At 38.3% G+C, this 22,688-nt stretch overlaps 1 protein-coding gene across 4 annotated transcripts in view; it reads left to right on the plus strand.

Annotated features, from left to right (window-relative positions):
* The window catches only part of TMEM117 (transmembrane protein 117), a 611,331-nt gene that overhangs the window by 485,760 nt on the left and 102,883 nt on the right, over positions 1–22,688 (plus strand). For all 4 annotated transcript variants that reach the window (XM_027542636.1, XM_027542638.1, XM_027542639.1 and 1 more), the window contains one exon: positions 7,447–7,606. In XM_027542636.1, coding sequence (XP_027398437.1) covers positions 7,447–7,606 — 160 coding nt within the window. The remainder of the gene's footprint in view (positions 1–7,446; positions 7,607–22,688) is intronic.

Consider the following 22,688-nt stretch of genomic DNA (forward strand, 5'->3'; position numbering starts at 1 on the left):
ATCATGAGAAACACTGGACTGGCAGAAACACAAGTTGGAATCAAGATTGCCGGGAGAAATATCAATAACCTCAGATATGCAGATGACACCACCCTTATGGCAGAAAGTGAAGAGGAACTCAAAAGCCTCTTGATGAAAGTGAAAGTGGAGAGTGAAAAAGTTGGCTTAAAGCTCAACATTCAGAAAACGAAGATCATGGCATCTGGTCCCACCACTTCATGGGAAATAGACGGGGAAACAGTAGAAACAGTGTCAGACTTTATTTTTCTGGGCTCCAAAATCACTACAGATGGTGACTGCAGCCATGAAATTAAAAAACGCTTACTCCTTCGAAGGAAAGTTATGACCAACCTAGATAGCATATTCAAAAGCAGAGACATTACTTTGCCAAAAAAGGTTCATCTAGTCAAGGCTATGGTTTTTCCAGTGGTCATGTATGAATGTGAGAGTTGGACTGTGAAGAAGGCTGAGCGCCGAAGAATTGATGCTTTTGAACTGTGGTGTTGGAGAAGACTCTTGAGAGTCCCTTGGACTGCAAGGAGATCCAACCAGTCCATTTTGAAGGAGAACAGCCCTGGGATTTCTTTGGAAAGAATGATGCTAAAGCTGAAACTCCAGTACTTTGGCCACCTCATGCAAAGAGTTGACTCATTGGAAAAGACTCTGATGCTGGGAGGGATTGGGGGCAGGAGGAGAAGGCGACGACAGAGGATGAGATGGCTGGATGGCATCACTGACTCGATGGATGTGAGTCTGAGTGAACTCCGGGAGTTGGTGATGGACAGGGAGGCCTGGCATGCTGCGATTCATGGGGTCGCAAAGAGTCGGACACGACTGAGTGACTGATCTGATCTGATCTGATGTCAAAATTGCCAATGGCCAGGACTCCACATTAAGTTGCAATGGTTGGACACTGCAGAACTCCAAGGGGCATTGTTTATGTAGATTAGCATGCCAGGACCCTGTCCACATAAATTACAATCTGCATGGCCAGATGACCCAACCCAGAGGTACCTTTTTCAGCCACCTCTTTCATGCCCTTTCAGAAACAAGTGTTGCTAAGTAGCTTCTGCATTTCAACTTGTTCACTGCTTTTTGAGCTCCTGCTGTATTCAGGGCACTTTTCTTCATCGAATAATAGAGAGATATAAAGATAAATAACACATAAACGTATAGTTTAATGGACAACATTAAAGTCTAATAATTTCCTTTACCGTCTCCAAATCCCAATAGAGCCACAAACAAGATAAGTTTAATAACTGCATCTTGTTTCACAGGATCCTATCTTAACACATGTGTTCAGGTTGGCCAAGAAGTGACTGTAGCATTAAAGAAAGCCACGTGAGAAGCTGTGTCCTTTCCCTAGGTCACTAAGCAAGCATCACCTCTGTGTTCCCTTGGTGCTTCTTGCTCCTAAGAGTGGGAAACAGGAAGGACACTAAAATCATTTCCTTATGGACTTCTAAGGAGCCATCTTGACTTCATTAGCTAGATGATGGTGCTGAGTATACCCATGAATTTCAGGATGAGCTGGCTGGAGGACCCAAGTGGTGATTGTTTTACTTACAGAGTTGCAGTGGTAATACTGATCATTAAAACAAGCAAAATGGAAAGTGTCAGGATTCTCTCATGGCCATCTCTCAAGTCACAGCTTCTGTGTGCTGGTAGTTGGTATTCCAAATGGAACTGGATGTTTGAACTGGCTCTCAGTTTTACAATGGAAAGTAAAGAAGAGTATTCTTCTATTTATGCCTGCTTGTTTTATTTTCCCCTCTAAACAACATGGTGAGAAATAATGATATTAAAGCATTTTAAATTCTATTGGCATGTCACATTTCATTTTACGTGTTTAGTACTTTAACATATCAAACTATAACTAAATTGTAAGATTAAATTTGCCATCTTGATCCATGCATTCATTCTTTTTTATAGTGATAACATTAGAATTTTCATTTTTAATAAGATTCACAGATTTTTATTTTCTTATGAGAAATTATAAAATACTATCTAACTTGTTTTGATTGAGCTCCAACATTTTAACACAAGTACTATAGAAAGAAATTAAAGTGATTTTTAGTTCTTTTAGCTGTTACAGTAATTGTGCAACATAATCAGAAAAAAATATGATATTCATGACTGGAATAAAAGATTATAAACATTTTAGAACATGAGTAATGGCTAATCTAGTAAAACATATGAAAACATTTATTATGTTGAATCACATGAAATTGCTGTTTTTAGTAGGATAAAACATGATCAAATTTTGATGATTTTGTTTTACTCAACATATAATATATGAGTTAGGAGATTCTCTACATCCCTGCTGCCTGGTTTAGTCAAAATGAAATTGTGTGATGATTAACACTGAGTTAGCCCTCTGTGGATAATCCAAGCTCAATGCCAATTCTTCTCTCTCTTGATTTAATCTCTGATTTCAGGCTATTTAACTGTTCAATAAGTCTGTCTTACAGTGGTTATGAATGGAAGAGGAAAAGCAATGTTAACTAATTTAGTTACTTAAAATAGAAGTTCAGCATTTTTTCAAAAATCAAGAAATTAGAGTGAAAGAATGGTTAAGACTATGAATTAAACCACTATTGGGGAATTATCTTGATTCATTTACATGCACTACTCTGTTTCCAATCAACATACATAATAGATATTTGAGTCGATTATAAAGTATGTTTACAGATGAGATCCATATGATATTAAATTTTTTAGCATATCTGCAGATTTTTAGCTAAAGAGAGAAAGTAGTTTACTACAGCGCAAGTCCTGGCTCAGAGTCAGTTCTCATGGTAGTTCTGTCCCTGGCAGTCCTTGTGACATGAGCAAGTTCCCTAACCTCTCTGGAAGCATTTAATTTTCTCATTTAACTGACAACTCCTAGTGCACATATAAATTCACAATTCCATAGCAACCCTGTGGTTCCCAGGAACCCACCCCAAAGATTGGGAAGCAGTGAATTAGAAAAGCTCTTTTAACCCTTCTTGGTATCACATTCTAATTCCTATTAATTTAAGAGGAGTTAGCAGCAATTGAGGGAAAGCAAACACACTGGAAATTTGAAAACATGGAAGTGAGACTAACCACTTGAGCTGATAATTATGTGTGAGTTCTTTCTGTTTGACTGGTGGCCAGAAACCAGAGACAGTGGAATTGATGAGCCAGGATGTCCTGCTGCTGCTGGCTGCAGCTTGAAAGGAAATAATCCAGATAATTGTTTAATTGGATGCTATTTAAAAAGAGAAGTTGGAACTCCCAAGAATCATGATCCAGAGTAAACATCTTTTCAACCATATTGGTTAAATAAAAACCAAAGGATGCTGCATTGATGGCTAGCATCCATGAGGTTCCACTTTCACTTCCATTTTTACTATCCCTATTAACCATTTCCTGTCAGTTCTTGTTGGAGGCTGTGCCACTTTTACTTTTCAATGTTAAGCATTCCTGGATGATAACTTTCCAACATTATACTTACATTAATAATAAAAATGGAAAATGAGTGAGATCTTAGCTACGGATCTAGTAACGAGAGGGTAAAATCAAGTGCTTCAAAGGAGAGGCAGTATGTACAACAGTTATGACACAGATTTTCATGAGTCAGCCTGGGTATGAGTCATCTTATATCTTTTATTTTATATAATTGATAAAATCCATAGCACAGGTTCAGTTAACTGAACTTTCTCTCAGTTTCTGCACTTGCAATTTGGAGTTAGTCGATATTGGATTGTAGTAAGAATTATACACAGACACACACACACAAGAATTATACTAGTTAATTTGTGTAAGGCTCCTATACCAGTCCCTGACACATTGCAGGTGGCATGACTATAATTTTTTGTTGTTTTTTAGTTGTGTCTGACTCTTTTGCAACCCCATGGACTGTAATGTGCCAGGCTCCTCTGTCGAATTTCCCAGGCAAGAATACTGGAATGGGTTACCATTACCTTCTCCTGAGGATCTTCCCAACCCAGGGATCGAACCCACGTCTCCTGCACTGCAGGCAGATTCTTCACCACTGAGCCACCTAGGAAGCCCAAGACTATAATAGTAATTTGTTATTGTTACTGTTTCCTTCATAGAAGTTTCACATAAAAGTGACTATTTTTGTATAACCTAATACAGTCATGGCTCTTTGAAACTGATGCTTTAACTGAATTATCATAGCATGGTACAATCCATCAGTTTTATAAGAGGTGGCTCAGAAAAACAAACCACAAGCAACAGTTTTGCTTCCACAAACTGTCTATATCTTATCTATGTCTAGATAAGGCATTGAATGTAATTTTGGAGGTGGAATAACCAATTAATGGATTTTGATCCCCTTTTCCTTTTCTATATTCCATCCTCTTGACTTTATTTTTAGAGCTCCTTCTCTGAGCTGTATGCATTCATATTTAATGATTGCCATTTTTATTCTTTTTGTAGTATTAAATATTAAATATCAGGCAGAATACTTCCTTTAATTTCTCTTTGGAGTAATAAAATATTATCAGTAACTTTCTCTTGAGATTTGTAGCAATACTCTTTGTCAAAACAGAAGTAATTAATAAAGCCAGGAAAGCACCTAGGAAAAGCTCTTAGGAAGAGTATTATTATTTATTGGCTAAATAAAATATATAAAATAAACTAAACATCTAAGACATGAATTGGTATACATTTGGTCTCAAGAAGCTCTGAGACATTCTGGTCTCAGGAAGTTCTATAAAGCTCTGAAGCTCTACAACAGATATTATGATAAGTTCTAATTACCAAAGAGTTTTAATGATTACTTTTAGTGATTTAATTCACAGTGAGATTATTAGCATGAGTAAAAATGACTCCCTTGAACAGACTGTGGTTAACAAGGAAAGGGGAAGGATGAACTGGGAGTTTCAGAATTAGCAGATGCAACAATTTTGTATACAGTGGATAAAAAACAAGGTCCTACTGTATAGCACAGGGAACTGTATTCAGTACCCTGTGATAAACCATAATGGAAAATATGAAAAATAATATATATATGTATGTGTGTGTGGGGGGGGGGTGTGTATGTGTGACTGCATCACCTGGCTGTACAACTGAAATTGACACAGCATTGTAAATCAACAATTCTTCAATAAAATACATTTAAAAACAAAATAACTCTTGTGAATTTTTTAATAGGTGAGGCTTGTGATTATTCATCAAACACTTATTTCAAAATCTCATATTTTGTCACCTAAAAATATGCCTCTGCATTAATATTTAATTTTACAGTATCAGTTTACATACTTAGACCAATGGGGTAACATTAAATATGAATTCCTATGTAATCAACTGTCTTCACAAAAATAAGATTTCCGGTGTCTCTTGGGGAAAGTGCAGCAATGACATTAAAAATACTAACCTATCAACCAGGCTCAGACCAACAGGATGGATGCTAGCCTTGGAGCCGTAACCCTGTTTCACCAAGACTTCACCCTCTCGTACTGGATAACAGGAAGGTGGGGGAGCCTTGTGAAATAGGCAGAAAAGGACGAGCTTGAGAGAATTGGGATCCCAACCATTTACCAACCTTGTACCAGACAGGGAAGCCTGGCGTGCTGCAGTCTATGGGATCGCAAAGAGCTGGACAAGACTGAGTGACTGAACAACTGTTATACAGTGTATACTAAGAAGTATATATATTCATAGCATCCTTGTGAAACACACATATAAAAAGCCAAGAGTGGTGAGGAAATACCTTTATTACCAAAAAAGAGCTTCAAAAAATAGTCAATATCTATCTATTCTTCATGAAAGTTGTTAAATTTTTGTTGACAAAAGAAATTGTAATTTGATTCAAATTTGCTTAAAGTTTCTCAAACTCAAAAAGACAAAAACAAATTGACTTAAAATTTGTTTAAAATTCCATTGTTCTTATGTTTGACTATATAATATTTGCAATTTCTTTCTGTTGTAGTTTAATAATTATTTAGGATTTCTCTCATGTTCATTTAATCCATTTGGATTTCAGGAAATGCTCAAAGATGTTCTAAACAGTAGCATAGATAATTTTTAATTTATATACTTTGGAGATAATGAGTCAAGTTCTTTAGAGTCTGCAATTTTAATAAATTTTAATAAATTTTTATTTTCTAAAATTAAAAAAATGTATCTTTTCTATTCATAGGGTAAAAATCTAAAGAGTTCATTATATTCATTTTATCAAAATATAACCTGTTCCAAATAGAAAGTTGTAAAAAGGAAATTCCAAGTTTTAGTTTAGAAATTTGTATTTTGTTCAGTTGTTAAGAGAATTCTAGGATGATTAATATTATTCCATTTTTCTTTTCTCTATTCTATTTATTCCTTTACATTAAAATCATTTTCAGAATATTTTTCTTTTTCATTCTTCTTCTTATAATTCAAAACAATATCTTTGTACAAAGATCACTCTGAAAGCAGAGGCTCTACTACATTATGGACAATTCTCTGGCCGATTGCTTTTTCACTGCCCACATTTCAGATTCACTTTGAATATCAATATTAAAGACCAATTGAAGTGTTTTCTTTAAGACTTTATTTGATAATTGTTACAGTTTCAACAAATGTTCTTTGAACTCCTTCTTTATATAATTGTGTAAGATTTTATGGAGGCTACAAAAATATATAAAAGAAAAATCTCAGGCCCATAATATCTTATGGGCTTCCCTAGTAGCTCATATGGTAAAGAACCCACCTGCAATGTGGGAGGCCTGGGTTTGATCCCTGGGTTGGGAAGATCCCCTGGAGAAGGGAATGGCAACCCACTCCAGTATTCTTGCTTGGAGAATTCCATGGATAGAAGAGCCTGGTGGGCTACAGTCCCTGCGTTCACAAAGTCGGACATAACTGAGTAACTAACACACACGATATCTTATAACTAGGGATGGGGGAATCAGACATTGTGTGACCTGGATAGGTCACTAGGCCCCAAGTGATCTATGATATGAGTCCCATGAGAAGAGACTATGCATTCGGCATGAAGTGGTTCCTCTACAGAGCTCGTCAGGCTATGGGGACGATGAAGGAGACCCATCTATCTATAGTCTCTCTTTTTAGAATGATCATGGAATTCAAGGACTTTCTTACCCATCTGCTTTGTGTATATCTGCCACCTTCAGTGAAACAATATGTATATAATGAGAGTTACAGCCAATGCTCTCTTTGGAATATATAGTGCACTAAGTAAGGTTATTTATAATATTTCGTTCTAATTATTTGTTCTATAATCAGTGCCTTATTTTTCTTTAGGAAAATTCTTCAAAGAGATACTATCATACCTTTTTCTAATTACTTTTGAAAGAAAGCTCAAGTTGCTTCTTTTTTCATCTTCCTTTTGGGGACTATGCCTTAGGATGAGTACTTGGCAAAGGGTAGATGTTTAATATAGCAGATCATGTGCACTCCCCACTGTTTATATTATTACTCTAGTGTTCTTTACTGTCATGTTCCTTGCAGGACGGTTCTTTTTACTCTGACGTCTGTGGTTGTACTTGTCATTACAACTGACTGGATCAGCTGGGACAAGCTGAATCGGGGATTTTTGCCCAGTGATGAAGTTTCCAGAGCCTTTCTGGCTTCTTTCATCTTGGTCTTTGACCTCCTTATTGTAATGCAGGTAAGTGTGTTTGTATTTTCTTCCTCTCCTGAAGCCACCCCAAGCTTTGTTCTCTGTATTGTAAACATTATTCAGTGAAAGGCTCCATAAAGCTAAAGAAATGCATAGTTTGCAGTAGCTATTAATGGAGCCTTCTCTAATCATATTTTCAGCACTTTTACTAGGCGTATAAGCCAAATGGGCTTTTATGAGAGGGGCACCAAAAAGTCATTGTATGACCGTTGCAAGGTGGCCCTGGAAACCATACAGAACGGTTTTGTTTTTTGCCAAAGCTTCAGGGGAAAAAAAAAAAAAATCACTGTCATTTAGTAAATAGAAAGCTGCAGAGATGAGGATGATATAAAACCAACGAAGCCAGGATAAGCAATTGCCAAAGCAACTCAGGGTTTTAGAGCAGTTGAAATAGAATAATATAAAAATGCTTTTTCTGGTTATGGAAATTATCACTTTCTTTCAGTATCCACAAGAGATCATTCCATTTTTATGTAAACAGTATTTCTGCCCTGCTTAGCAACAGATTGTTTGTACAGTGGCTTTGTGCTAACCGGTGCTACTCATGTAATCTTCTGGTGTGAATGCTTTGGGGTCTTAGGGATGTTCCTTTGAGTCAAGCAGAAAGAGACATTAACTATTACTTGGCACTTTGTCTTGTTCATTAAATGTCCGTCCATTTGCTAGACATTTTCTTGTTGCTTTCATAAGGCAGTTTTGTGTTTTCCTCTCCAGAGGCATTGTAAGTCACCAGAACAAAGGCTCCTTTGCTGAAGGGAAAATAAACTTCATTATGTTCAGAATTTATGTGAGATTTCACAGGATACTAGACTGGTTTTCTCATTTCTAGAGGCAAAGAGATGCCTTTATGAAAGATATTCTTTAGTGTTTTGAAAGAGAATAACAATCTGTTTTGCTTTGTGGTTATTGGTGTTGTTTTTGAGGGGGGTTATGTTTTTGTTTCTTTGTTTTGGTATATAACATAGCCCAGGCATGAGACTCAAGATGGTTCTTAGGATATATTATTATTTTGTGCTGTGCTGAGTCACTCAATTGTGTCCAACTCTTTGCAACCCCATGGTCTGTACCCCACCAGCCTCCTACGTCCGTGGTGGTACTCCGGGCAAGAATACTGGAGTGGGTTGCCATGCCCTCCTCCAGGGATTGTCCCAATCCAAGGATCGAACCTAGGTCTCCTTCATTGCAGGAGGATTATTTATTGTCTGGGCCACCAGCAAATAGTATTATTTTAATGGGTGACAATTTAAAATACATAATAGTTTTTAAGAATTAAATTGAATTATTGTCTCATCTAAAAATTGACATACATTTTTGTATTTCCTGTGTGATAGTTTAGCATAGTGAAGAAAGCCCTAGGGAAGCCTTTGCAAGGTTCCCTGTCTCTCACTTGCTGTAGGACCTCCTCTGGATATTTGTAAAATTGAGTTTATAGCACTTACACAATAATGTGTCATGCATTAGTTGTTTAAAGACGATTTTTATTTTCTTTCATCTAACACTCCTCTTAATGAATATACTATCATTTGTAAAATATCTACTTTGCCCAAGTGGCCTACTGGAGCTCTTGAACCCATCTTAGTGTCAGAAGTATCCATAGCCAAGTAGACCATTATCTTTTCATTTGTATATGTCAGAGCATAAATGTCTTGATTTCCTACTACCATCTACTACCTTTTACCCTCTTTATATAGTTTTAATTATTCTTCCAATAGCTTCGCTAAAATCAGGGATTGAAGTGGGAAAATGTAATACTACAATTTGCAGATGTTATGGGTCACTCAAAGAGTATTTAAAAAGAGAGAGATGAAAGGAAGGGTAATCAGGATTTATGCATGCAGAGTCAGCAGGATTTGGAAGGGAAAGGCATTCTAGATGCAGGAAATGGCATGAAAGTGTGGAGTCAGTAAATACTGAAGTGTTCAGAGAGTGCCCAGAACACCTTGACTGAAGATAGAGGGTTTCTGCTGAGGAATATATCAGTTTGGACTGTTTTGGCTGTAAGTAACAATAACCCTGCCAGGCCAACGCAGTCAAAGGGGAAAGGGGGAAATGTATGGCTGCATGAGTAGGCTGTCCTGCAGAATTAAAGAGGAGGTATGCAGTAGCATTTCAGTGGCACATGAAAGCAGAGACTAAAGTGTAACAGGAAGCCCAGACCAAGCTCTTATTCTCCAGCTCTCTTTTTTTTTTCTTCACTTCTACTTTCTTATTCTCTTTTGCTGTAAAGCAGCTTTTTCAGCTTTCTAGTTCACATGGAAGAAGATGGCCACAGTCAGCATCTGAGAGAGAGACTGCTCTCTGGCTGTTGGGTCTACCTCTGGATTCCAGGGAAGGAGTGGCAGGGACTAGATTGTCCTGCATCTGTCTGTGTCCTGTTGGGAGTGAAGCAGTCCTAAAGATAAATGGGGGATAAGTTGGGCCTCAAAAACCAGATTAATAGGTGTCTAATACAAGGAGGAGTCGAAGATGAGGCCCCCCCAGAGGAGGTCTGATTAACTTCTTTGCTCTCTCCCTCAACCCTTAGTAAGCCAGCCAGGCATACTGATTCATCATTTGCTATGTCTCTTGTGGGGCTTCCCAGGTGGCTTAGTGGGTAAAGAATCTGCCTGCAGTGCAAGAGACACAGGAGCTGAGGGTTCAATCCCTGGAGTCAGTAAGATTCCCTGGAGAAGGGCATGGCAACCCACTTCAGTATCCTTGCCTGGAGAGTCCCATGGACAGAGGAGCCTGGCAGGCTGCAGTCCTTGGGGTCGCAAAGAGCTGAACATGACTGAAGTGGCTGAGCACGCATGCCTCTAGCAACCTTATCTTTTCTTCTCATTCCTCTGCCACCATTCCAGTCCTGACTCTCCTCTGTACTATTGTAAACCAATCTCCAGTTGAACCTTCTGCCTCCAGATGTCCCTTTGGCCCATATGCCCTATACAACTCACCCTCCTAAGCTTCCAGTCTGAAACATCATGCTGTATATGTCACTTTTCAACCAAAAATATTGTCAGTGACTCCTGTTGTCAAAGAATGAAGTCCAGACTCCAGGAGCTCTCTGTTAGTGCCCTATGTGGTCTGACCTTATCTGTGTATTCTCTCACATCTTCTATGATCTGGCTCTGCCCCAGCCCTGAGGACTGTTACTTGACCCCAGCAGCTTTATTCCAGGATGTCTGTGATCCTCTGTTTCTTTCCCAGATCACGTCTCTCTGTCCTGTTCTGCTTGTTTTGACTTGACCATTGAATACCATTCCAATGCCCCCTCACTAAAGCCGTGGGATGACTTCCTCCTTGCAACTCCTGAAGCACATTTTACCCAACCTGCAAATCAGCATTACACCTTTTCCTGCTCCGTAGAGCATAAGCCATTGCTTGTAACTATCTATCCCTGGAGCCTTTCTAGCACAGAGCCTTACATGTGCAGCAAAAGACTCAGAGTAATAACTGCTTGATGAGGATAAAGTAGTGGCATTTTGGCACCGAGTTTCATGCAAACTTGGTCCCCCTCTGGGAGCATCATGTTGAAGTTCAAGGAACTACTACATGTGGTGAGAGAGTGGATTTAAGGAATCAGAGCCTCAGAAGGCATGTATATTCAAGCTTTTAAAAATATCTAACACAAACGTCCTAACAACTCCATAACCAACTAAGCTCTGATCGAATCCACTTCATATCCACATATTTCTAACAAAAGAGAAATAGAAAAGTAGAGAAATTGGTGGAAATGAAGAAGTAGTTTTACTAAAAGGTTTTGCCTCATTAGAATTGTTTAAGTGATTTAAAAGTAATCGATTCTAGGCTTTTTTAATGGTAGGAAAATTCAACTTATATGATTGAAAGATATTTTAATGCTTGGTTAAAAAAAAAAACATTAGAATCTTATAGTATGGCTATAAAGATTTTATATTAACAGGACTAGTAGGCCCATTCTGAATATTTTCAGAGAAAGTACAATTATTTATTTTTATGACTTTTAAATAGAATTTTTCTACATTTTTGTGAATACTATTTGTTGTATCACATTTTTCTGAGTTTTGGTAAATTCACTAGAACTAAGACATAAACAGATGCCAATAAACTATAACATGACTCATGAATCACACATTACTGTAGAACACAAGAAGTAAATTATAAAGAACCCTCCCTCTGAGGAAATCTTGTCTCAAATTTGTTTATGTCATTTAACTTTTATATACTCCTTGAATTCCTTCATTAAGTATTTAATCTGCAGTTATATTCCACCTGGGATTCCCTGACAGCTCAGGTGGTAAAAAAAATCCACCTGCAGTGCAGGAGACCTGGGTTCAATCCCTGGGTTGGGAAGATCCCTTGGAGGAGGGCATGGCAACCCACTCCAGTCTTCTTGCCTGGAAAATCCCCATGGACAGAGGAGCCTGACAGGCTACAGTCCATGGGGTCACAAGGAATCGGACAGAACTGAGTGACTAAGCACAAAATCCCAGCTACTCATCTTTTCTGCTATATTGAAGAAAAGATATACTTAAGACATATAAGAATTAAAAATATATGTTGTCTGGTAAGCAAGGGCTTCCCAGGTGGTACTAGTGGTAACGAACCCATTTGCCAATGCAAGAAGCATAAGAGATGTTGGTTTGATCCCTGTGTGGAGAAGATCCCCTGGAGGACGACATGGCAACCCACTCCAGTGTTCTTGCCTGGAGATCCCATGGACAGAGGAGCATGCTGGGCTATGGTCCATAGAGTTTCAAAGAGTCAGACACAACTGAAATAACTTAGCACACACACACAGTAAGCAAAGAACAAAATGTGTCTTAGGGGTTCACCAAAAAAGAAGAATAAGCAAAAGAGAGAGAACAGTGTAGACAGAACAGTACAGAGGAGCTTCAGAGAAGAGATTAAATTAAAACAGGCATCTTGAATTTTAGAAGGCAGAACAGGAAACAAGAAAAATTTTCCAACTAGGAGTAGTATCATAGTCATCAATGTGAGAACTCAGTTTTGTTCCATTAAGATAAGAAAACATTCAAAAATTCATTTCTAGTGTTCATCTTACCAGGTGCTGGAGACAGAGGATAGGGGAAAGGAGATCAAAGATCAGTAACACAGTGCACAGGAGTCTGTAGCTGCAGAGAGGAATTCACAATTTAATGGAATAGATATGAGTAGAAAAATAGAGATATTTGAAAAAGACTGTATTTAGATGAATTATTCAGATTGAAAGTAAAAATTCCTGCCTTGACACTTTTAAATTCAACTAACCTACCCTCCCAAGATCTAGTTGCTGATATGAAGGCTTTAGGAGAAGTAAATTCCTCTTGATAAGCTAGAGAACATTCTGGCATTCTTGTCTGTTTTTACTAGACAAGAAGAGAGAGTGAAAGAAGGAAGACAAGGCAGAGGAGAGGTGAAAGGCTAGAAAGATAGATATAGGCAGGAGTGAGTGGAGGAGCCAATAAAAATTTCCAGTGTGTGTGAGTGGGTGGAGGTGGGCAGGATTAGGCAGTGGTGATGACCACAGAGGCCAATGATGCTGTCAGTTCAGTTCAGTTGCTCAGTTCTGTTCAACTCTTGGCAACCCTGTGGACTGCAGCACGCCAGGCTTCCCTGTCCATCACCAACTCCCAGAGCTTGCTCAAACTCATGTGCATCAAGTCAGTGATGCCATCCAACCATTTCATCCTCTGTTGACCCCTTCTCATCCTGCCTTCAATCTTTCCCAGCATCAGGGTCTTTTGAAATGAATCAGTTATTTGCATCAGGTGGCCAAAGTATTGGAGTTTCAGCTGCAGCATCAGTCCTTCCAATGAATATTCAGGACTGATTTCCTTTAGGATTGACTGAGTGGATCTCCTTGCAGTCCAAAGGCCTCTCAAGAGTCTTCTCCAACACCACAGTTCAAAAGTGTCAATTCTTCAGCATTCAGCCTATTTTATAGTCCACCTCTCACATCCATACATGACTACTGGAATAAACCATAGCTTTGACTAGATGGACCTTTGATGGCAGAGTAATGTCTCTGCTTTTTAATATGCTGTCCTGGCGGGTCATAGCTTTTCTTCCAAAGAGCAAGTGTCTTTTAATTTCATGGCTAAAATCACCATCTACGGTGATTTTGGAGCCCCAAAATATAAAGTTTGCCACTGTTTCCACTGTTTCCCCATCTATTTCCCATGAAGTAATGGGACTGGATGCCATGATCTTCGTTTTCTGAATGTTGAGCTTTAAGCCAACTTTTTCACTCTCCTCTTTTACTTTCATCAAGAGGCTCTTTAGTTCTTCTTCACTTCCTGCCATAAGTGTGGTGTCATCTGCATATCTGAGGTTATTGATATTTCTCCCAGCAATCTTGATTCCAGCTTGTGTTTCTTCCAGTCCAGCGTTTCTCATGATGTACTCTGCATAGAAGTTAAATAAACAGGGTGACAATATACAGCCTTGATGTACTCCTTTTCCTATTTGGAACCAGTCTGTTGTTCCATGTCCAGTTCTAACTGTTGCTTCCTGACCTGCATATAGGTTTCTCAAGAGGCAGATCAGGTGGTCTGGTATTCCCATCTCTTTCAGAATTTTCCACAGTTTGTGGTGATCTACACAGTCAAAATCTTAGGCATAGTCGATAAAGCACAAATAGATGTTTTTCTGGAACTCTCTTGCTTTTTCGATGATCCAACAGATGTTGGCAATTCGATTTCTGGTTCCTCTGCCTTTTGTAAAACCAGCTTGAACATCTGGAAATTGACAGTTCATGAATTGTTGAAGCCTGACTTGGAGAATTTTGAGTCATTACTTTGCTAGTGTGTGAGGTGATATATCTATTGTTAAATTTTCATTTATTCTTCATTTATCATAAATGCTTCGCATAACTGAACTCGGATGGATTGGTGTGGGAAGATTAAAAAACTGTTGAGCTTCACACCTGGATTGGTATAGCCTAGCATCAAGATAACATCTGTTGAACAAAGTGCCCAGGAGGTGGATAAAGTCATGAGTTAAATTGCTAGAATTTACAGGTAAATACAGGGAGGTTTTGAACACACATTTGTTTCCTTGAACTTTTCTTCTCTTTAACAGCTTGTCCTCTAGAAATCTTCTTTCAATACCTTGTGTGATTCTTAGATTTATATGTATATTATATATAATATACATATAGATAGATAATATGGATGAAATATTCATTGTATATGTAATAGCTTTATGTATTTCAGGGTGATGAGAGAAATCTTTTAAAAGAGAGACTTTTAAAGGGAAAAAGAGAGATTTAAGGATTATATTTTGGTGAATATGTGTGAAAACACTGTTGATGCATCTCATCAGTGCTTCTCTTTTTTGTAATTATCTATGCACCTGCCTATTACTTTCATACCTACATACCTACTTTCCTCCTGTAACATGTGAGCTCAAGGAGAGGAAATGTATTTTTTCATTTTCACAGCTAATTTATGTTCAGTATATTGCAGCTTTACCATAAATATTTTGCTGAATGAAAGAATAAACAAAGGGATAAACATAATCCCTTTATTATGTTTAATAAAACATAACATTATTTCAGGAAAGCCAAAGAATATGAGATTTTTCAAGAAGTAAAATGTTTACGAACAGCAGAATGAACCATCAATACTATCAGATTAGGTCGTTTCCACTGAAGTATGATCCTACAGTAATTAAATACCCAAATAAAAATCTGAATAAAATGCTCAGTTAAATATTAAAAAGGACTCTTTGGTCTAGTTGGAAAGCACTTAGAGAGAAGTAATATGTCCTGAAAAGTAATTATTAATGCACTGAAAAAGTAATTATGAAGATTACATTCAACAATCATTTCACTGAATTACATTTACAAATCTAAATTGTATTTTTTTTCTGTTCCATGCATCATTGACTATTAAAAAAAATAGACATTGTATCTCTTGATAGACTTTATTTAAAAACTCCATTCACCTGACTTTAGTAGGGCACTTGTTTTGAGAGTGGAATCAGTTCCTTTAGAACATGGGGCAGAACAACAAGCATTAAGCTATTTTAATTAAATAGCCATAGTGTTTTGATAAGTTGGCATATATTTTTAGGATGAGTTATTTCAACTGTTTTGTTTACAGCTTACTTAGAAAGGGTTGTTTAAATGTCTGTCCTCCAGTTTTAGCATCTTCTTCAGCTTTGGAAATACTTTATATAACTTTCTTCAAAGTATTTAAAACTCCTCTTTGCATTCGTTTTATATCTTTTTATTTACCTTATGCAATTTCTACACTCCTGTTTGAAAACACAGTAAAGGTAATTTGTGTCATAGGTCGACATGATGATATGAAATAAGGATTTATCCTTTAAATAATACCTAGATTAGCCATAAATGCTGGTTCTCTTCATGATATGTGTCTAGGAGATCGAATCGCAGCTTTATTGTCACCATTTTGTGCTTCTGACATCATTGGTGGTCCAAGTGGATAATAGAGACATTCAAGTTGTAGCCCCATTTAAATGCTTCAGACCCCGAGGTATTTTGTTTAAAAAGAAAAGTTAGAGGATAATCACAGAGGGGAACCTCAATATATTAATTAGTAGTCCCAGAAACTGGTCTCCAAATAGCAGACAGACTTAGCATAAGTCATGTCCATGCAGCATGACGGAGACCAACCAAGCAGGCAGGAGGTGCCAGAGAACAGATTTTGGCAGAAGGTGATAGGTAAACTGGAAGCATTGGGGTAATCAGGCAAAATAAAATTTAGAATTCAATTGCAAGTGTATGACAAACACACTCACTTGAAAACAAAACTAACACTCTGGCTAGTGTATGAAATAGATCACAGTTTTAAAACAAGTGGGTTAGAATTACTTACATTTTGAACCTTGGAAAGAAGCCAGGAGCATTTTTTCTTAGTAATGTGCATGTTGCCTATATCCTTAGGCTTTAAAGACCAAACTAAGAATAACCAGAAACTGCAAAAATATTGACTTCTGTGAAACCATTTTGAACATTTCACCCCCCCCCAAAATAACTCATCCTCAAACCTAGTAATATAGTTTACACAAGTGAAAGTAATGATAGCTGTATTTATATTAAAAATTCTGGGAGTATCATTATAAGACTAATGATAACGAGCAACCATTTCAATAAAGCACATACCACCCAATCTGCATGAGTTGAAATTGTGAAAGTCACCAGCAAGATTGGGGCCATTATTTGGCTTAAAATTTTTCTGGTGAGAGTCAAACGTGATGAAAAGCAATGGGCACATATGACTTATATTCCAAGAGAGTTTTTTTTTTTTACATATATGTGTATTAAAATATTTGTTAATTTCATTTATGTCCAGCTTTTGAGTGAGTTTGGCAATATATCTATGTATCTGTAGTCATTTGACTCATTATCTCTATATGCATTTATTATTAAATAAACCTCACAGGAGATAGCAAGATTGTTTACTTAAGCAGTATAATACTGGAGATGGTAGATAGCTCTAGAACACAAGATTACATTGCCAGGATGGCACTATTTATTAAGCTATGATAACACTAATGTTCCTCTTTGATGTATAGCATGTGCGTGCTTTTTAACACTAACAAATATGCTGAAGCCACACTAAATTCTTTGGTTCTATTGCTAATTATATGCTTTTGATTAAGAGTTTCAAAAAAAAATGATTAAGAGGTCTGAAAGCTACATCTAAAAGGTGAGGCAAAACATATTAATGAGAATTTTGAATCAGGATGCCAACAAGTAAATTTTCAAAAAGAAAACAGTGTCAAATATAAGATGAAAATCATCTTAGACCAGAAAATGGATAGAAATATAAAACAGCAAGAAAAATTAAGGCCCTAGTAAAGGGTACTGAAAATGAGATGAAGATCTGGATCCAGCTTTCTCCTGAAAGTCTAGGCCTTAGGTTGGGCTAACCTGCCAGGAAAAAGTGGCCAAAACCATTGCCAACCTGCTGACCAGAAGTGTGCCATTTTAAAATGTGGACCTAGAGGGGATAGTTGGGCATAGATACAGCCTCTTCACATTGATCAGACCAAGATGCCAACCACTTCAGACATTAGATCACTGGGCAAGAAGTCCCCAAACACCTTACTAAGATGTTAAGAAGGAAAATATTTTGTTTTATCCTCTTAGATTCAGCATCTGGATCTTATGAATTCAGTCAATAAAAGATTAACAGAGAAAAAAAAATAAAACAAGTGGGAAGGTCTATGAGGGGTTACTGTGAGCAGGAAAGATCACACAAGTCTTTATGGATAATGTGGGGGAGAAGGTAGCTTGAAGGAATTATAAGATTTGTTTAAGCAAGTGGAAAATAGAGACATTCAAGTGGTAGCCCCCTTAAATGCTTCAGACCCCAAGGTATTTTGTTTTTTTAAAAAAGAGCCAGAATATGACTTTTAAAAACTAGGAAGATATAACTTCTACACTATTGCACATTAGAAGTAATTTTTTCAAAGCCACACTGAGGCAGCAAAACAGAACTCCCTTAAATTAGTATTTTTCCAATGGATTCATTGTTTCCAGGTGCTGTGGAACGATCAGTGCTTGATCATCGCCCCTAAAGAGTGTTCCAGCCCTGGCCCCTACCCTATCTTTGTGCGTATGTGTCATGGTTCTCCCTGGGCCTCAAGTATTGTGTTGCCATTTGTCATTGCATGAATTATACATGATAAAACAAAGTATAATGTTGAAGACTAACACAGTCATTTCATCAGGCCCTCAGCTTCACGGGGGCAAGTTTCAAACTGGAAGTATTATACTACTGGTCAGAGTTTTATAGGTTAGTTGTAGAACAACAAACTGATAAGACATCCTCATGAAGAGGACTTGACTCCACCAGTTGACCCACAAGTGGGATCTAGCAATTGAAAGGCTCCTCTCTGCTCCTCTGTGTTTGTATATCTCCATTCCCATACTGCAAGCCATTTTCAAAGGGGCAGTCTTGAGAGAGCAAAGTGTAGTTGAGACCATGTGATAGGTAGTTTCTGAGTCAAAGGTCCATTAACTCTGGAGTTGGACATGCAAGATGAACCTTGAGGAATACTGGGTAGAAACTAATGTAAAAGGCTAGCATTCACTGAGCACTTACTATATTCTGGGCAAAGACCTGGATGCTTAGGCACACAATATCTTATTTAATCTTCTCAACCCCTCCTACAGGGTTGATAGTGTTATTGTCTATAATTTAACAAATGAGCAAAGTGGGAACTGCCCAAGGTACACAGAGTCTGACTTCAGCAGAATTGGGATTAAAAAAAAAAAAAACACAGCTATCATAATTCCAAAGCCTATAGGTTTTTCAGATCTTATAGTATTGTGCCTATCAAATGAATTAATATACACAAATAAACTCCAGTAATGTCCAAAGCAAAGCACTTGACATAGAGCAGAAAGCTTCCTGAATGAAGGGAACACTCCTGCAACAGACTAGAGGCAGGACTCTAAAGTGTGATCTTGGTTAAGTCACTTCATTTTTTCTCATCTACAGCTTGACAATGTTTTCCTGACCCATGTTATTTTTATGATGGTCTTAAAAAGGCACTTGAAATGTGATATTTTTAAATACTGAAATTATATAATCTGGTTAGAAGAAAATAATTTGGTTAAGAAGTATTTCAGACTTATGCTGTGAATTACAATTAGTCATTTCGGCTTCTTTTGATCTTAGCTACTTGGCTCAAGGGAAAGAATGTGCCTGCAATGCAGGAGAGTCAGGAGACGTAGGTTTGATCTCTGGGTCAGGAAGATCCCCTGGACGAGGAAATGACAACCCACTCTAGTATTCTTTAAAAAAAAAAAAAAATTTGTTGATTGATTGATTTTTAATTGCTTTACACATTGTGTTGGTTTCTGCCAAATAGTAACATGAATCGGCCATAGGTATACATATGTTCTCTCCCTCTTGAACCTCCCTCCCGTCTCCCTCCTTATCCCACCCCTCTCAGTTGTTAGCAAATTCCCATTGGTTATCTATTTTACTCTTAGCATGAGGTGGCCAAAGTTCTGGAGTTTCAGCTTTAGCATCATTCCTTCCAAAGAAATCCCAGGGCTGATCTCCTTCAGAATGGACTGGTTGGATCTCCTTGCAGTCCAAGGGACTCTCAAGAGTCTTCTCCAACACCACAGTTCAAAAGCATCAATTCTTTGGCTCTCAGCCTTCTTCACAGTCCAACTCTCACATCCATACATGACCACAGGAAAAACCATAGCCTTGACTAGACGAACTTTTGTTGGCAAAGTAATGTCTCTGCTTTTGAAAATGCTATCTAGGTTGGTCATAACTTTCCTTCCAAGGAGTAAGCGTCTTTTAATTTCATGGCTGCAGTCACCATCTGCAGTGATTTTGGAGCCCAGAAAAATAAAGTCTGACACTGTTGCCACTGTTTCCCCATCTATTTCCCATGAAGTGATGGGACCGGATGCCATGATCTTCGTTTTCTGAATGTTGAGCTTTAAGCCAACTTTTTCACTCTCCACTTTCACTTTCATCAAGAGGCTTTTTAGTTCCTTTTCACTGTCTGCCATAAGGGTGATGTCATCTGCATATCTGAGGTTATTGATACTTCTCCCGGCAGTCTTGATTCCAGCTTGTGTTTCTTCCAGTCCAGCGTTTCTCATGATGTACTCTGCATAGAAGTTAAATAAACAGGGTGACAATACACAGCCCTGATGTACTCCTTTTCCTATTTGGAACCAGTCTGTTGTTCCATGTCCAGTTCTAACTGTTGCTTCCTGACCTGCATACAAATTTCTCAAGAGGCAGATCAGGTAGTCTAGTATTCCCATCTCTTTCAGAATTTTCCAGTTTATTGTGATCCACACAGTCAAAGGCTTTGGCATAGTCAATAAAGCAGAAATAGATGTTTTTCTGGAACTCTCTTGCTTTTTGCATGATCCAGCGGATGTTGGTAATTTGATCTCTGGTTCCTCTGCCTTTTCTAAAACCAGCTTGAACATCAGGAAGTTCACGGTTCATGTATTGCTGAAGCCTGGCTTGGAGAATTTTGAGCATTACTTTACTAACGTGTGAGATGAATGCAATTGTGTGGTAGTTTGAGCATTCTTTGGCATTGCCTTTCTTTGGGATTGGAATGAAAACTGACCTTTTCCAGTCCTGTGGCAACTGCTGAGTTTTCCAAATTTGCTGGCATACTGAGTGCAGCACTTTCACAGCATCATCTTTCAGGATTTGAAATAGCTCCACTGGAATTCCATCACCTCCATTAGCTTTGTTCGTAGTGATGCTTCCTAAGGCCCACTTGACTTCACATTCCAGGATGTCTGGCTCTAGGTCAGTGATCACACCATCATGATTATCTGGGTCATGAGGATCTTTTCTGTACAGTTCTTCTGTGTATTCTTGCCATCTCTTCTTAATATCTTCTGCTTCTGTTAGGTCCATACCATTTCTGTCCTTTATCAATTCATTGGAAAAGACTCTGATGCTGGGAGGGATTGGGGGCAGGAGGAGAAGGGGACGACAGAGGATGAGATGGCTGGATCGCATCACTGACTCGATGGACGTGAGTCTGTGTAAACTCTGGGAGTTGGTGATGGACAGGGAGGCCTGGCGTGCTGTGATTCATGGGGTTGCGAAGAGTTGGACACGACTGAGTGACTGAAGTGAAAATATGTTTCCATGTTACTCTCTACATATATCCCACCCACTCCTTCCTCCCCCTGCAGCTGTAGTTTCTAAGTCAAATGTCCATTCACTTTGGAGTTTAACATGCAAGATGAGCCTTAAGGAATATTGAGTAGATAGTGGCTCAAAGTCCAGTCTAGTCTAGTGATCCTAGAGATTGGGTCCATTACCATAGTAAGAACCTTTCTTGGTGGAAATGACAAACAAGCTATGAAGAAGGTTAGAATTTGAGGTGTAAAGAAAACTGGGCTAAAAAGAAAACAAGGAGGAAGAGAGAAAAGGAAGCAGGGAAGCAGAAAGTGTTAATAAATCTGTTCTCTATGTCTGTGTCTCCATTCAGTTCAATTCAGTTCATTCGCTCAGTCATGTCCAACTCTTTGCGACCCCATGAACCACAGCACGCCAGGCCCCCCTGTCCATCATCAATTCCCGGAGTCCACCCAAACCCATGTTCATCGAGTCAGTGATGCCAACCAACCATCTCATCCTCTATCGTCCCCTTATCCTCCTGCCCTCAATCTTTCCCAGCATCAGGGTCTTTTCAAATGAGTCAGCTCTTTGCATCAGGTGGCCAAAGTATTGGAGTTTCAGCTTCAAAATAAATTCTACCAATGAACATCCAGGACTGATCTTCTTTAGGATGGACTGGTTGAATCTCCTTGCAGTCCAAGGGACTCTTAAGAGTCTTCTCCAATACCACAGTTCAAAAGCATTAATTCTTCAGTACTCAGCTTTCTTTATAGTCCAACTCTCACATTCATACATGACCACTGGAAAAACCGTAGCCTTGACTAGACGGATCTTTGTTGATAAAGTAATGTCTCTGCTTTTTAATACGCTGTCTGGGTTGGTCATAAATTACCTTCCGAGGAGTAAGTGTTGTTAATTTCATAGCTGCAATCACCGTCTGCAGTGATTTTGGAATCTAAGAAAATAAAGTCCGTCGCTGTTTCTGTTGTTTCCCCTTCTCTTTGCCATGAAGTGATGGGACCAGATGCCATGATCTTAGCTTTCCAAATGTTGAGCTTTAAACAAACTTTTTCATTCTCCTCTTTCACTTTCATCAAGAACCTCTTTAGTTCCTCTTCACTTTCTGCCATAAGGGTGGTGTCATCTGCATATCTGAGGTTATTGATATTTCTCCTGGCAATCTTGATTCCAACTTGTGCTTCATCCAGCCCAGTGTTTCTCATGATGTACTCTGCATATAAGTTAAATAAGCAGGGTGACAATATACAGCCTTGACATACTCTTTTTCCTATTTGGAACCAGTCTGTTGTTCCATGTCCAGTTCTAACTGTTGCTTCCTGACCTGCATATAGGTTTCTCAAGAGGCAGGTCAGGTGGTCTGGTATTCCCATCTCTTTCAGAATTTTCCACAGTTTGTTGTGATCCACACAGTCAAAGGCTTTGGCATAGTCAATAAAGCAGAAACAGATGTTTTCTGGGATCCAACAGATTTTGGCAATTTGATC

Source organism: Bos indicus x Bos taurus, chromosome 5, assembly GCF_003369695.1.
Source record: "Bos indicus x Bos taurus breed Angus x Brahman F1 hybrid chromosome 5, Bos_hybrid_MaternalHap_v2.0, whole genome shotgun sequence".
Lineage (NCBI taxonomy): Eukaryota > Metazoa > Chordata > Mammalia > Artiodactyla > Bovidae > Bos > Bos indicus x Bos taurus.